Here is a 14587-nt window from a genome sequence, read left to right on the forward strand (position 1 = left end):
CCTTCCCCCCTCTCCCCAAATTTCCAAGTTTTTCGTTACGGTGCACGTGCTGATGAAGCAATTTTCAGTTGGTAGTCAAGATTAATTCAGATCATATAAATTCTTAAATGTTTTCTATAACTTGGCTAAATACAAGGACATTTTTTGTTATCAGTTTAATTTAAATCTAAATGTTCAGTATACTGGAGTTCACTCATATGAGAGTTCTGAAATTTGCATTGAATCATCAGCCTCAGTGCTTTGGTGCCTATAGTTGCAGTGATGGTAATTACTGTAGATGTGATAAGGGCAGTGCTGTTATCAACAATACAGTCAGATATGAGGAAAAAGTACATTTGCTGATCTGCAAGTTGTGCTTTTGTGCAAATAGATTGATTATTAGCTTGCTTTGATTAGAGTAGTGCTAGTGAGAATGCTTACATGTATACTATAATAAGGTGACTAATTATTAATATATTAAAACAAATCTTCTGGTATGTGCACTCTGGGTGTTTGAAATTCTTTTTTCTGTGTTCCTCTAGTGTCATTGATATTTCAATTCAATCTTGGACCTTAGGGTGCTGAAAGATGATTTGTAATTTACAAAATATGACAACTAGAAGTTGTTTTCAAAAATATAATTGAACTTTGTATGCAGAGAAAGTTCTACGTCAGTGAACCTAATGATGATAATATATTGATCATAGTAAACTGTACTCTTCGCAACATCTTATTTGACTGCCGTGAAAGAAATTCAAAGTCCTGAATTCGTAAATTTGGCAACATAGCACTTCAGAGTCCACAAATAGTATCCAACTTAGCAACAGCTTTTCTTTCTAAATGGAAACGTTCTTGTGAATTTCTTTCATTCTTTCACATTCCATGAAGTTAAAAACCCTAAACCAGTAATATAATACACAATTAAACAAAATCGTAAATTGTAGATACAAATGTTGATTTTTCTTTAAGAATATTCGTTCTGAAATAGAAAATAGGGGAATTTATGTGCAGTTGGAAACACTGAACTCATTCTCCACCACCTGGAGAGAATTGAAATCACATTTCAATGCAATGAAGCAAATTTCTCTTGATTTTAGGCAAAATTACAGTAAAGATAAATTGCACAATACCGGATGATTCTACAGTGTGCATCTTTTCCCTGATCTGTGGCGAAAAATGGTTCGGAACTCCGGCAAAATGTTATTTCAACTGAGACCAACTTGTTTTACAGTGTTTCACGTTAGTAATCTTCTGGAGCAGTTGGTTAGACGGTCGTCTCGTTTGACTTTTTCGTCAAGAACGAAACATCATAGGTTGTTATCTCATACCCACTCCTAATTTTTTTTATTGTAATTTACCGAGTACGAAGTGTTGTAATAATGTAATACAAGATTATATTAAATCACTGTAAATATTTATGCAATGCATACCTCGGGAATGTTTCTGCTCATCTTCTTGATTTTTCAGTGATTGGCAGGTTTTTTGGCAAGACCCTTCTTTTCATTCAGCTGTGAAAAGCTATGGTAACACACAATAAGAATTGATATATCATAAATACATATTCTTAAACAGCATGTTGTAATCAACGTGTCCCCGTTTTAATATCAGGTGGAGGCTCATTGCACAGTGGTTCAGATTCCTGTTTAAACTGTAGGTAAGGTCCCGGTTATCCTATCTGTGCATAAGGTAGACTTAAAACAATGACAACCACACACACACACATACCACCATACACACATACACACAAATACGATATTCTTTGTTTGTGCTCTTCACTGCGGACCTAAAATATGAGTCTGATTTTCAAATGATACAACCACAAATATTATGCTATATTCAACGTTTGAAACTACCCACCTCAGACTTTACATCACATCTTTCTGCATCCGGAAATGCTGGACATAAATCGCATAATATCAACGGAAATATCCAAGAAACGTAGATAAGCATTCTCGTCCAAAGCTGTTTTCTTCTCGAAAAAGATTTTGCAAAGAAGTAGGTTAGAACCCATGACCTTCCATTCTGCAAGCAAACACGATCCCCCTTCACCACACGGTTCACGTTGTTTTATGCACTCGGTTCGGGTCTCACTTTAAACTGTAGGTGCAGTCCTGATTAGCCTTACTATGTATAAAGTTGACTTAAAACACCAAATCAACCAATTCATCTCCTTTCAGAGTGGGCCTTCTATGATACTGTAGTCGGCCATCATCCGAAAATACAGTTCTGCTTCGCATACACCAGAGTATAATTTCATTTAATATTCTGACTAATTTTACTTTAAAACTACAGACTAAAGCGATGATAGTGTCCACGAAAAGAACCTCAAAGTAGATCTTCATACAAAGTATTTTAATCCATTGCCAAACATTTCAGTTAGGAATAATATTATGCTTTTCCATTGACCATATTTTCGATTCATGGTGAATTTGCTAAAAGGACCATGCCAAGAAATCTAAATATGTAAGTTTTACTAGTAAATGCATTTAAAATGCACGAAACAACAGGGGAGGAGAAACATAAACCTCAAAAATAAGTAAAAATGCAACAAAAACTGTTAAAAATACTGACAAATAAACTAAAAGACAAAAAAGGCCGAAAAATGGGAAAAAAATGTAAAATAGAAAGTTATTTTCTGGCTCTAACTGCAGTGAAACAGACATGATATCAGGTTTAGCATTGTTTTTAAGGGTCAGAAAAAAGTTGATTTTTCATCAACTTCCGGACCCCAATTAGTAATTATGACCATTGAAAAAGTTGGAGGTAGGAGGCGGCTTACTTAAATTTTTCTTTCTGAGGGATCGTATCGTCCCATATCTCCACTTTATAATACAGAAAAAAATCAAGTTCATATTTCGAAAATGGCTTGGAGTTTTCCACCATGAAAATATGTTTTTCATATTTTGAAGTTCATTAGTATTATCTTTCAAGGTTTCCATTGTTTTAATTTCACACATATTTTATATTTCATAAGTTGAATATCCCTTTACCTTTATGAAGACTCCCATCTTCCTGTGTTCCAAGGACATTTTCTCAACAAGTCGTGAAAAATATAACTTTTTGAGAACTGTTCGATATTATGCAAGATATTGTAAATAAAATGTCGCATATACTTCTCAGAAGTTTGCTTCTTTCTGCACAAACTTGTTGGCGATTTCCTCCAGGTGGAGAAAAACTCTATTCAGTGTTTCAAACCCCTCAAATTTCAAGTTGAGCAAGCAGAATCGTAAATATTCCTCAAGGTTCTTTTTCCAATTTATTATTTCTGTTTGATTGTGTATTATAATAGCGGTTTACAGTGGAAAGTGCGAAATTGAAAACCTCTCACCGCATCGTTTTTCATCTGAAGTGCAATGTTGCTAAGTTTACGAATTCGGGACTTAGAATTCTTTCGGGGCGGTCAAATAAGATGTTGCGAAGTGTACATGCAGTTGTTATATATTGTAACATGTTTGCCATGTTACATGGGCAGTTAGTAAAAGTGAAATTATTCTTGAAGCTTTCCTGGCAATGAATGATGAAAAGGTTTTCTTGGGATATCAACCTGGTGATTTCCGGATAAGCTTCCGACCTGAGAGTGACGTTAGCTCTTGAAAGCTTTGAAGCCTATCTGGAAATCACTTGGTTGATATTCCAAGAAAACCTCTTCATCCGTTAGTAAAAGTGTTTGTACTATAAATGGGTTATTCTCTCAAAATGGGAGATATTGTTTGTGGAGAAAATTATACACTTCAATAACTTGGATTCCTTATACAGGGTGATTCTTATAGAACCGGCCCAACAAAATGAGCTGTAATATGAAATATACCACACAGATATTAACGTAATTTGTACATGACTTACCTTGGATAGTGTACCATTGATTGTTCATTGTGATCAGAGCATGTGTTGAAAGTGTCCGCTGTTTTCAAGAAGGCACACCTCCACCTGTGTTTGCATATTCGCAGTGACTTGCCACAGTGTCTCTGTGGTGATGTTCCTGATTTCAGCTGAAATGTTGTCCTTTAAAGCTTGTAACATACACGGTTCATTTGCTTACACCATGTCCTTCAGTAAACTCCACAGGAAAAAATCCATGCTTGTAAGGGTGGGGTATCTTGGGGGCCATCAGTTTAGTTTAGATTTTAAGTCTTTCATACACTGAGATATAAATGAGCGACAAAGTTTACAACTTTGGTGACCAAAGGTCACATACTTGACTTTCTTTTTGTAATTATAGACATGGATATTAGGGTTTTCAAAGGATTGAAATTCTCTGAAGAGAATATTATGAATCTCGTTATTTTACACAAGAAACAAGATGTCAATATTTGTGTTAAAGAATTCTACCACTTGTTGAATTCAAAATTTCATTCACATTAAATGTGAACACACACTTATTTTCAGACACATGCAGGGGGTGGTAAGGACAAGAATGAAAAATTAAACAAAATTTGTATCTGAAATAATGTAATTTTCTCTTGAATACTGGGTACCCCAATTTGAGAGAATTCCCAAAATATAATCAGAGCCATGAATTTGGTTGCAAGCGAGATTGGCTTTTACTTCATAAATATGAGTATATTTTTACTCTTATGAAAGATCTTTAATTCAAATTTTGACCTTCAAAGAATTCATTTGATTAGAAAGTACTGCAATTCTAATTAGTTGTTTTGACCAAGCATGTAAACAGTTTGTAGAGATTGAAACCTGTGCTGGTCATCTGGACTTAACATGTTAGTGTCATTTTGGGCAATTCATGAAATGTTATACTAATGTGAACTGTGTGAACCTTTTGATATTAATATCTTACTTTCTCCTATTCCAACAGTTGTGCACCGACTTGAAAGCCAAAGAGGTTGGCAGCACCTTCAAGCAAGTTGTATCAAAGAAAGAAAACTTAGAGACACTGGGCGGAATGTCAGATGCATCGAGTGAAGGAACCACTCACTCTGTTCGATTGGAGGAACAGTTGGCCTTCTCGGATTGGATTAATAGCAATCTACAGCATGATATTGATCTTAGGCATCTTTTGCCTATTGATGCTGAAGGCAAGGCTCTGTATGATAAAGTCAAGGATGGCATATTGCTCTGGTTAGTAGTCTTAATTACAGTAAGCTTTTGTTAATACTTTGGTAAAATATATTTGGAATTCATACAGGCACATATTTTTAGTAAATAAAAAAGCAAAATGTCTGTACAAAAACAGAGTCCATTTTGGGTTCAAAAGTGGTAAATAAAATAAAATTTCGGTGTTATAGCAGTGAATAATCACATCAAAAGTGCTATATAAAATTACATTTTGGTTTTGAAATTGTGAATATAATCCTAAATTTGATTTAAAAACTTCAGTTATTACACAAAATAAACTTAAACCTTCTAATAGCACATTTATGTAGTTACCAGAGTATTAAGTTTATTCCTGTGTAAAGTGATCCGTTTTTGCTTCTCAAATATTTACAGCAGAATTAATCAATTTTCCGTGAATTGCATAACTCGCAGGATACTTCGACTTCAGAAAGTGTCGCGTCTGTATATAAACTATAAGTTTCGTGTTTAAGAGTATATTTCGCATTTTTCAGTTCATTTCGCATTATTTTACAGGGTAAAAAAATGCACCTCACACCTTTCAGAAACATGAAAAATGAACATTACAGCATGTTATTTCATATTTCGTCAAAAACTAAATTTGCATGCCTCTAGGAATTCATTTGGAGTATTGATTTTAGGGTTTGTGTGGCCCTTCTCCAGAATTACTCATACAAGTTGTTCATGTTAAGTTTAGGCCGCTGCAGGCCTGATGATCTGGGAAAAGTCATAATTTGGACAGATAAATGAACATCAGAAATATTCTGGAATTTTTAAAAAATCAGTTTTAAAGAACATGTCTTGTGTACTTACTATATTAGGTGCAATCCACAAACCTTTCATAGTGGTGAGACAAAAAATATGGCATGTACATTCAGTGAGACTCAGTAATATCAGATTTTTCAGGGAAGGTATAAAATGAAAAGAGAACTAACTCTTTGAGAAGTCACCTTTTGCTAAGTGTAGTAAGAAAGGCCACATGGGAAATTGGTTATAAAAAGTAAAAGGAAAGAGAGAAACCTGCAACAAGGGAAACCAGGTTTGAATCTCAGGCAGCGTGGTTGCCTAGTTAAAACCAATGCACCCCGATCACATTGCTTTTTTTATATGGCTTAAGTAGAGATATGTGAAGACCTGTTTCCACAACCTACATGCATTCATGGTTTAATATTGTCATCTCTTGTATATGGAGCAATACAAATGGGTGTATGTTGCAATTTTTCCCCAACTATAAGCACACTGTGAAAGACTTCCTGTTTTTCTGTGTGTTTTTCCCTGTGGTGATCTTGAAGGGAAATGCATCCAAAAAGAAATCATCTATTCATAGATGCATCTGCAAATTCGTGTCATTGTAAATAATGCAAACAAATAACTATAAAAAGCAAAATGAAGCTAAGATAAACAATCTATATATAGACTTGGCTGCAAATGAACATTCCATACTAGATAAAGTAAAAGACCAAGTTCCCCCAGTATACAGCACCATACCATGAATGCACATTTATGGAATTTGGGGGTAGAGCCCCACAATATATTCTCGATCTTGGCCAATTTGGAGGTGGTGATACCAGCACCATGCTCCAGCCACCTTTACCCTCCAGGCTTGCCCCCAAGTATCCATTTGTTTGAGGCTGACTAAACTTCAGAGCCACTTTATGCATGGACAAGGCCAGGAAAATTTCAGACCTTAGAACACCCACCCTGAGAATCAAACCTGGGTCTCCCGAATGGCAGTCAGTCACCCTACCAACTAGACCACCACGGCTCTGTCCATATTGCAAAAAAATATTTTTCAGGAACTGACAAAGCATCAACAATGGATTGTTTGGTAGTCCACATAGACTACTAAGAATTTGTGTCTATAAAAATGACTTGCCGCAATACAAGAACCTTTAATTTTGAAATACCATCTATATATAGACACTCTGCAAGAAAGGCCCATTTTTTGAGAGTATATATATATATATATAAAACTCCACTGCAGTTAATGGGTTAATTTCATAAATCTCATACTGCATGCAAGAAAAGTAAATGAATGGCAATATTGGATAAATTGTCTATGCATGGTTGTTACCTGTTGGAAGGTGTTTTTGTTTCGAACAGGGAATATTGACTGGATCGAACTGTGTATGTGCATAAAATTGGGATTGAAATAATCTGATTAAAATCTCACTTTATTTGCTGGTAACATACAGTGCCTTTCACGGCCGAGTTGGCCGTGAGCGACAGTAAGAGCCCATCTGCCGGCAAACTGGAAGCAACATCCATGTAACTGGAATCACTAGCTTTGAATTGAAATAAGCTCGTACAATTACATTGACAGTTACAATTAATATGAGCATGTACCTTGTTACAAGATGTGTTGGAAATGTTGTCCTCCTGCTTCCACACATTTACAGCATTTTTTTAAGGAAATTTTTACAAACACGTATCAGTTCCTCTTCTGAAATTACTTCAATTTCTCTCCTGATGTTTTCTTTCGATGCTTCTAATTTATGGCTTCAGGTTTATATGTTTGGTAGCTTGCCACAGAGACATCATAAAAATGTCTGTTTCTTGTGCAAGGTGCCAGAGGGATTTTTGAAAAGTATGTTCCAACGTCCTCTAGTTTCTCCTCTGTAATCACACACCATTTCACCCTTTTCTTCTTATCAAGAACAGTCGCTGTTTCCCTAAATTTTTTCACAAGTTTTTGAACACTGTCTCAAAATGCCTTCTAACTTCTCTACAAGAATCCATAATGACGTAAGACTCATACATAAAAATTTGTTGTTTTGAATTGTATGTATAGCATGGCATTATTAGACTACAGAAAAGCACCAGTAATACATAAAGTAAAACAAAACTAACCCATTGTGTTACAAACTATTTTTTTGTGTGTGTGTGTTTTGTGTATAATTCTGTATGCTTGGGTTTCTTCCATGGTTCAGTGTAGTTTAAAAGAGCCAATAAGATTTGAACTTTCAGCCCTCCCCCATGGGACGAGGGAGGAAGTATAAATATGGCGCCTCTGACAGAGGACAGGACAGTGTGTGTGAAACGGATAGCAGAAGGGATCACTTGATCTTTCGGTGTTCAGTGGCCTCCCATCAGATAAAGCATCCCAAGGTTGTTCCGCCACGCCCATGCCACGGTTCTGCCGTGGGGCTCATATTAGAGAAATGTAAATAATGTAAATTAGCGAACTAATGGAAGAATCCAAGCCTTGTTTGTTGAATTGTAAATAAATGTATAAAGCTCATTTCTGTGAGTTTCATCAATCACCCTGCAACATTAATTCAGTAAGTTCTTGCCTGTGATTGATTCTTTGGTTTTGATTGATTGTGATTGATTCTTTGTTCTGGTGAGGAACAGGATGGGAACCCAGGGCTATGAACTAGCCTATTTAGTTGTTTATTTGGTTCTTTCTTCCTACCAGAAGCGACCCGGTACGGGTGGAGTGTTGCGGAACATTTGTTAACACATTAACACTTCACAAACACATGCAAACTGGATCCTATCTGGATACTGGTGCACTGACGCATCCAGTGCCAAGGTCAGCATACAGCTGTGGGTCTAAATGCCAGCAGATGCACTTTCATTGCCCAGCATGCTAGCCGTTGCTCCATGACAAACTTGATCGTGAAGGGCACTGTAGAATTTAAGTAATGCCCTATGATTGTTCCAAATGCTGAAATGGCACTGTGATTCATGTTGATTTTACTGTGATTAAAGGATGAATGATGAAGTCAAAATAAAATTTGCCCTTGATATGCTTGCCAAAAAAACATTGTGTATTTTTATTATGGTACTGAATAAACATTTGCTGCAGAAACAGTAATGGAAATTGAAATGTTACACAGTGAACTTTTGTGTTGAAACTTTTACATGAAGAAAGTTTTGCAATTCTAAGTTGTGATATTTTCCAGAAAGATCAACTTCTTTTAAAAAGAGAGAGAATATGTAGAATGAATTGAATGTTCCATGGAAAAACTTTATAAAACAAGCGATGAGAAGGATTTAGCATTGAGAACAAGATTTTATAATATCACTTTAATGTACCTTGCACCTTTTGGAACTACGGTTCTACTAAATTTTAAAAATAGCAAATCAGGAACGGTTGTTGAATTTTGGCATGGCAAGATGAAGATGGAGATAACTCAGGAGTAGGCTTTGAAGTGCCATACCTGGGAATGTGAAATTATACAGTGAGGATAGGCTGTAAGAAATTTGCGCTCTATGGAGTTATATTCATCCTATTATTTGGTGTTAACTTGGACATACTAATGGAACAGTTTGCTGCAAGGGTATCATTCACAAATATTACTCAATATTGTAGACCTCTAAATAAGAAATAATAAAATTAGTGATGGATCTGAAAATATCTTATAATTTAATAACACACTAAAAATGCTGACCAAGACAGAAATTTATTAAAAAAAAAAAAAAAAAAAACTATACACGTGACGTTTCAATCTCCTAGGAAGGTCTTCATCAGACTTAAAACGGACTTTGAATCAATTCAAACAGATTCAAAGTTTGTTTTGAGTCTGAAGAAGAACTTCCTAGGAGGTTGAAACGTCACGTGTATATTGTGTTTTTTTAATAAATTTCTGCATTGGTCAGCATTTTTAGTGTGTTATTAAGTATGGAAACAATGCTTAACAGTCTTATATTTTAGTGCAATATTCTGCCATTTTGTTATTTTTATGGATATATATATCTAATCTATATTTTTTTAAAGTAAATTTCTATCCATATTCCTCTCCTTCTGCATTGCAATTACCTGATAACACACATATATTGTGGAGGTGAATGAACTATTCAGGTTCTTGAAGGACCACTTGGAATTTTATATCAGATCAGTTATGGCAATTATTTTGCCTTTTAAAAAGAAACTCTTGTATTTAGACAAAACTAGGCCATAGGAGTTATGTGTCTGTATTCATAAAAGTAACAACAAAATGGCAGAATTTTGCACTAAATTACAGGCTATTCATACACATACCATATCGGTAATAATTATCGCTAGTTTTACCAATAGAGTACTGATTAATCTTTTCCATGAATAGTTCCTAGCATCATCAGCTGAGTGGAAGTCAAGTGGTATCGAACCTTTGCAGAAGTGCAATTTGAGCCCCCCTCCCCCATTCATAAATATGTGCATCTGACTGTAATTGTAACCTCTCTGCTTGTCTATTTCCAGTAAAATAATCAACCATTCTTGCCCTGATACTATTGATGAGAGGGCCATCAATAAGAAGAATCTAACTCTCTACACCAAACATGAAAATTTGACTTTGGCTCTGAATTCTGCACAATCCATCGGCTGTAACGTAGTCAACATAGATGCACATGACCTGGCAAAAGGGAAACCGCACCTGGTACTTGGATTGCTGTGGCAGATTATCCGGGTATGTAATGTCTGTTATATATACAGTGCAACCATGATTTTATATTCCCTGCTTTATGCAGGGTGATTCAGAAGTCCCTTAACACCCCCTATAAAATGTAAATGAGTTAGTCTGGGTACAAATGATCATGACAGAAACAAGCCTGCCATATTGGTGGCCGCCATATTGAATTCAACTCAAAATTTTTAAATGTGAAGGGGGTGATGTGATATATCAAATCAGGCTAGAATTTCATGAGAAATGCAATGATGATTATTTCAACCTTTATATTTTGTAGGGGGTGTTAACAGACTTTTGAATCACCCTGTTCATTTTACTTTTCTGGTCCAAATCAAGAAAAACGCTACTGCATTTTGCTGGATTATACATTTTGCCACTTGACTTTGTCTGAAAAACATATAATCGTGGTTCCACTGTATATGGTATGCCCAAATACACATACAATCTGTAAGGAAGTGATTATATTGTCATTTGATCTGTGACATTCTGTATCAATTGTGAAGTATATTTGAGCATGTCAAAATACATCTTATAATGTAGCAAGTGAACATCCTATTGCAGTGGCTCCATAGTGATAAATGAAATATTATTGTATCCAGTGGCGGCACCAGGATTATTCATCTAGGGGTGCTGAGGGGGTGCAGGAAGAAATTTAGGGGTGCAATTCTGAAAATAAGGAAAAAATGACACTCATGCAACCTTTCAAAACTGGGGAGCAAGGACTACTTTCCCTTGGTAGGTAAGGTTTACCATAGTGCGGGGACAAAAATAGCAAAAAGCGGGGGTAAACTGCATCCCTAATCACCACCACTGATTAACATAAATTACTGACTGAAATTAAAATATATATGTGAAATATATAACTTTAGATTGACATTCATTTTATAGGGATGCTGCCTTCCACCCCTTGCCCTCCCCCCATGATGATATGTCTTCTACTCCAAGAAAGTGGTCATACAGTGCAAACATTCAGATACCCATTGCAGTCTTATTGAAACAAAATAAAATCATCCTGCCCTTAAAAACACAATTTTTGAACCTTTTCAATGTAACCAATGGAGGTACAAAATAGATAGTATTAGTACATTATACCTCCTGTCTGCCCCAAGACAAACCGCGAAGAGCACAGCAACTGTGTCATCTTTAAAATCTGTCACACTATCCCCAACAACGAACTGTAAAATTTCTTCGTAAACATTGGGCCTCTACCTAACAGGTTTTGAAAAAGATTGAAATGGTATGTTTAATAGACATGTTACGTGAAACAAATACATAGAATGTATTAAGAAGAAAACTACCCTTCATGTTACAACTCGCATTAAATAATTTCCCAAGCAAGATCTGGTGATACCTTAAAAGCAGCTGAAATTTTTGCTCCAGTGTAAGGAAGAACAAGTATGGAAAATAGTTTATCAACAATGAAAAAACATAACTCATTAAGCTATAGGCAATTATCAAAAACCACAAACAGACCACTTGAAGAAACAAAAGAAGAAAAAATTCATAACAACAATGCTGGCGAAAGAAAAAAAAACTGCCGCTGATCTTTACAGAGGCTGCCGCCAGTACAGAAAAGTATCGGCACCTCTTTCAGTGTTGCCTGTTGCATACAATAATATCGGTCTTACTTCAGTACCTATGATTCGGTGCTCTCAATATGACATAATATTACATATTAATGTTAGTCATTTTGCCTGTGGTTCACTATAGAGTGTTCCTGCCCTCTGCCAGTAATAAAATAAGTTTGAAAGGAGTGAGCATGTTGAACATGTATATACCATAGCAATGGCTCTGTAATAAAGAAGATAGAACTTAACATTATACTTCATCGTGTTAAAGTTTGATACATAATGGGTGTGTGTGTGTGTTTGTAAATAAAATTGAATAACTTTGTCACCTTGTATTCAAAGTTGGATTTTGTTTTGCACATTACAGTGATTTCGTTCCAACTTTTATGTATCCATGTTAGGATAAGGATAATATTAGGACTCAATACTATAATTGTGTTGGCCTGTGCATAGGACCAGTGGCAACCCACCATCGTGAGGCAATTGGGGAGCTACGAGTGAGGAGCGTAACCCAGTCTGGGAAATCTATAATGGCTGAGGGTTCAATGTTCTGAGTCAGGAGATAGGCCAAGGGGAGGGAGCTGGCAGTCTGGAGATAGGCCAAGGGGCTGGCAGTCTGGAGATAGGCCAAGGAGAGGGAGACTGGCAGTTGGGAGATAGGCCAAGGCCCTTCCAGGGCTGTAGAGCCACAGGTTATTACTATAATTGTGCATGTTTGTTATGCCTAAATTCATTATGCAAATTAATTTACTGTCTGTATGGATCATAAGTAATGTGTAACTAGATGCTTTTACTTTTTTAAAAAATGAGAATTTTTCTTTCTGCTATAGATTGGTCTCTTCAATCAAATTACACTTGAGAATTGCCCTGGTTTGGCAACCTTGTTACTGGATAATGAAAGAATTGAGGACTTGATGAAAATGTCACCTGAAGCCATACTGCTGAGATGGGTCAACCATCATTTGCAAAGAGCTGGAGTCGCCAGGTAGGAAAATTGATTTTGTTTATTGCATGTCATATTGACCATGCTTACCACTGGTGGCTTGTGAGATGAATACTACACAGTGTACCTACCAAGTTTAAACCAGATCCAAGTTTGAACCAAATGTGAACCAGACCCATCCAGCCCTAACAGAAAAGAATATGTGTTGAAGGTTGGCATTTGCAGAGACATTTTCACCTTAGTGGCTTAGTGAAGAAACAGAATTGTTATTTTGGAAGGATTGAAAACCTACATCTGTACGTTATCCACACCTTGTGCCAACATGTTGAACATGTTGACCTGCAAATTCCTGGCAATGATGATTCAGACATGTTCTGAATACAATTTCTATTTGTCTTAATTACTTGGTCATACTTCGTTATTCTTAGAGCTTCCCTGTTGGCATAATGGAATACTGTCACCTTGTTCGATCCCCAATGGAGTCACGTTACATAGTGGTTCAGATCCAGGTTTGAAGTGTAAGTCAACCCAATTAGCCTGTCAGTGCATCAAGTGGGCTTAAATATTTTGTGTTATTCTTAAGCAGTGCTTGAAAAATTGACCTCAAAGCTAGCTCTGAAAATCAGGCGCCAGGAAACCACCTACTAGCAATTGTGCATACTACAGTATGTTTCAAAAGTCGCGCAATCCAAACTTTGAAAATCTATATCAGAAATTGTTAAGATATATTTTTACCGGGTTTTCTGCACTAAACTAATCCTGTAGGGTATAACTGGGTTCATAAATTTATGCTAGCATTTATCTACATAAAAGCAATTACATTATTTTTTTTAAAAAAACATTGTTAATTTGCTGAAAACATCTGAGAACTGATTTTCAACAATAAATACCAACTCTTGAAAAATTTGAGGGGATCATTTGTTGGTGTTTGACTGGTTGTAAAACAGTTGCTTTGTGAGGTACAGCAGGAGCAGGGCATTTTTATTGGAAAACATCTTGCACATGAGTGTAAGAATGAGTAGTAAAATACTCTTCAGCAATGCACACGCACTGCTCCAATGAATATGCCATGCTGAATCAATTTTTAACACAGGCACAGTAGCGGCAAAAGTGAGTGAAGAGAATTCAATGTAACCATGAGCAGCCTAGGATTCTCTCAAGAGTCCAATTTCGGCACAAAATCTTGATTTACAATTTTTCACGTAAATGTATAGACAATTGCTGCATGGGACTCTTGGCAATATTTCGACCTGTTAGTGTTGCCATATACGGAGATATGTCAAAAAAATGGCACTTTTCACTCAACCCATAAAATCGCCAGTCAAAAATTCATCAAATGTTGCTGATGACCAATATTGGTCGCAAATGACAGACTGACATGGTATCAGTCATCAAATGTCTAATTATGACCCTTCAATAATTTCTTACATATTTTTCTTACTCAGAAGTTCATTTCTGGAAAAAATTGAATGCTGCTTTCTGTCAGTTATTAATTTATATAATATTCTGTATAGATTGAACTGATAATTTTAAGCATTGAAAAATATCTCAATCGATGAGGCTTTATAATGCAGAAAACCTGGTGTAAATATCTCTTACGGTTTTCATGATATACATTTCCAAAGTTTGGGTTGTGC

General features: G+C 35.9%; 1 protein-coding gene across 2 annotated transcripts in view; it reads left to right on the forward strand.

Annotated features, from left to right (window-relative positions):
- Nucleotides 1–14587, forward strand: part of Fim (plastin-2 fimbrin) — a 118930-nt gene that overhangs the window by 71374 nt on the left and 32969 nt on the right. For both annotated transcript variants that reach the window (XM_083117324.1, XM_083117323.1), the window contains 3 exons: nt 4790–5052; nt 10232–10439; nt 12838–12992. In XM_083117324.1, the coding sequence (XP_082973450.1) occupies nt 4790–5052; nt 10232–10439; nt 12838–12992 (626 nt within the window). The remainder of the gene's footprint in view (nt 1–4789; nt 5053–10231; nt 10440–12837; nt 12993–14587) is intronic.

This window comes from Lepisma saccharinum, chromosome 2, assembly GCF_977018435.1.
Source record: "Lepisma saccharinum chromosome 2, izLepSacc3.1, whole genome shotgun sequence".
NCBI lineage: Eukaryota > Metazoa > Arthropoda > Insecta > Zygentoma > Lepismatidae > Lepisma > Lepisma saccharinum.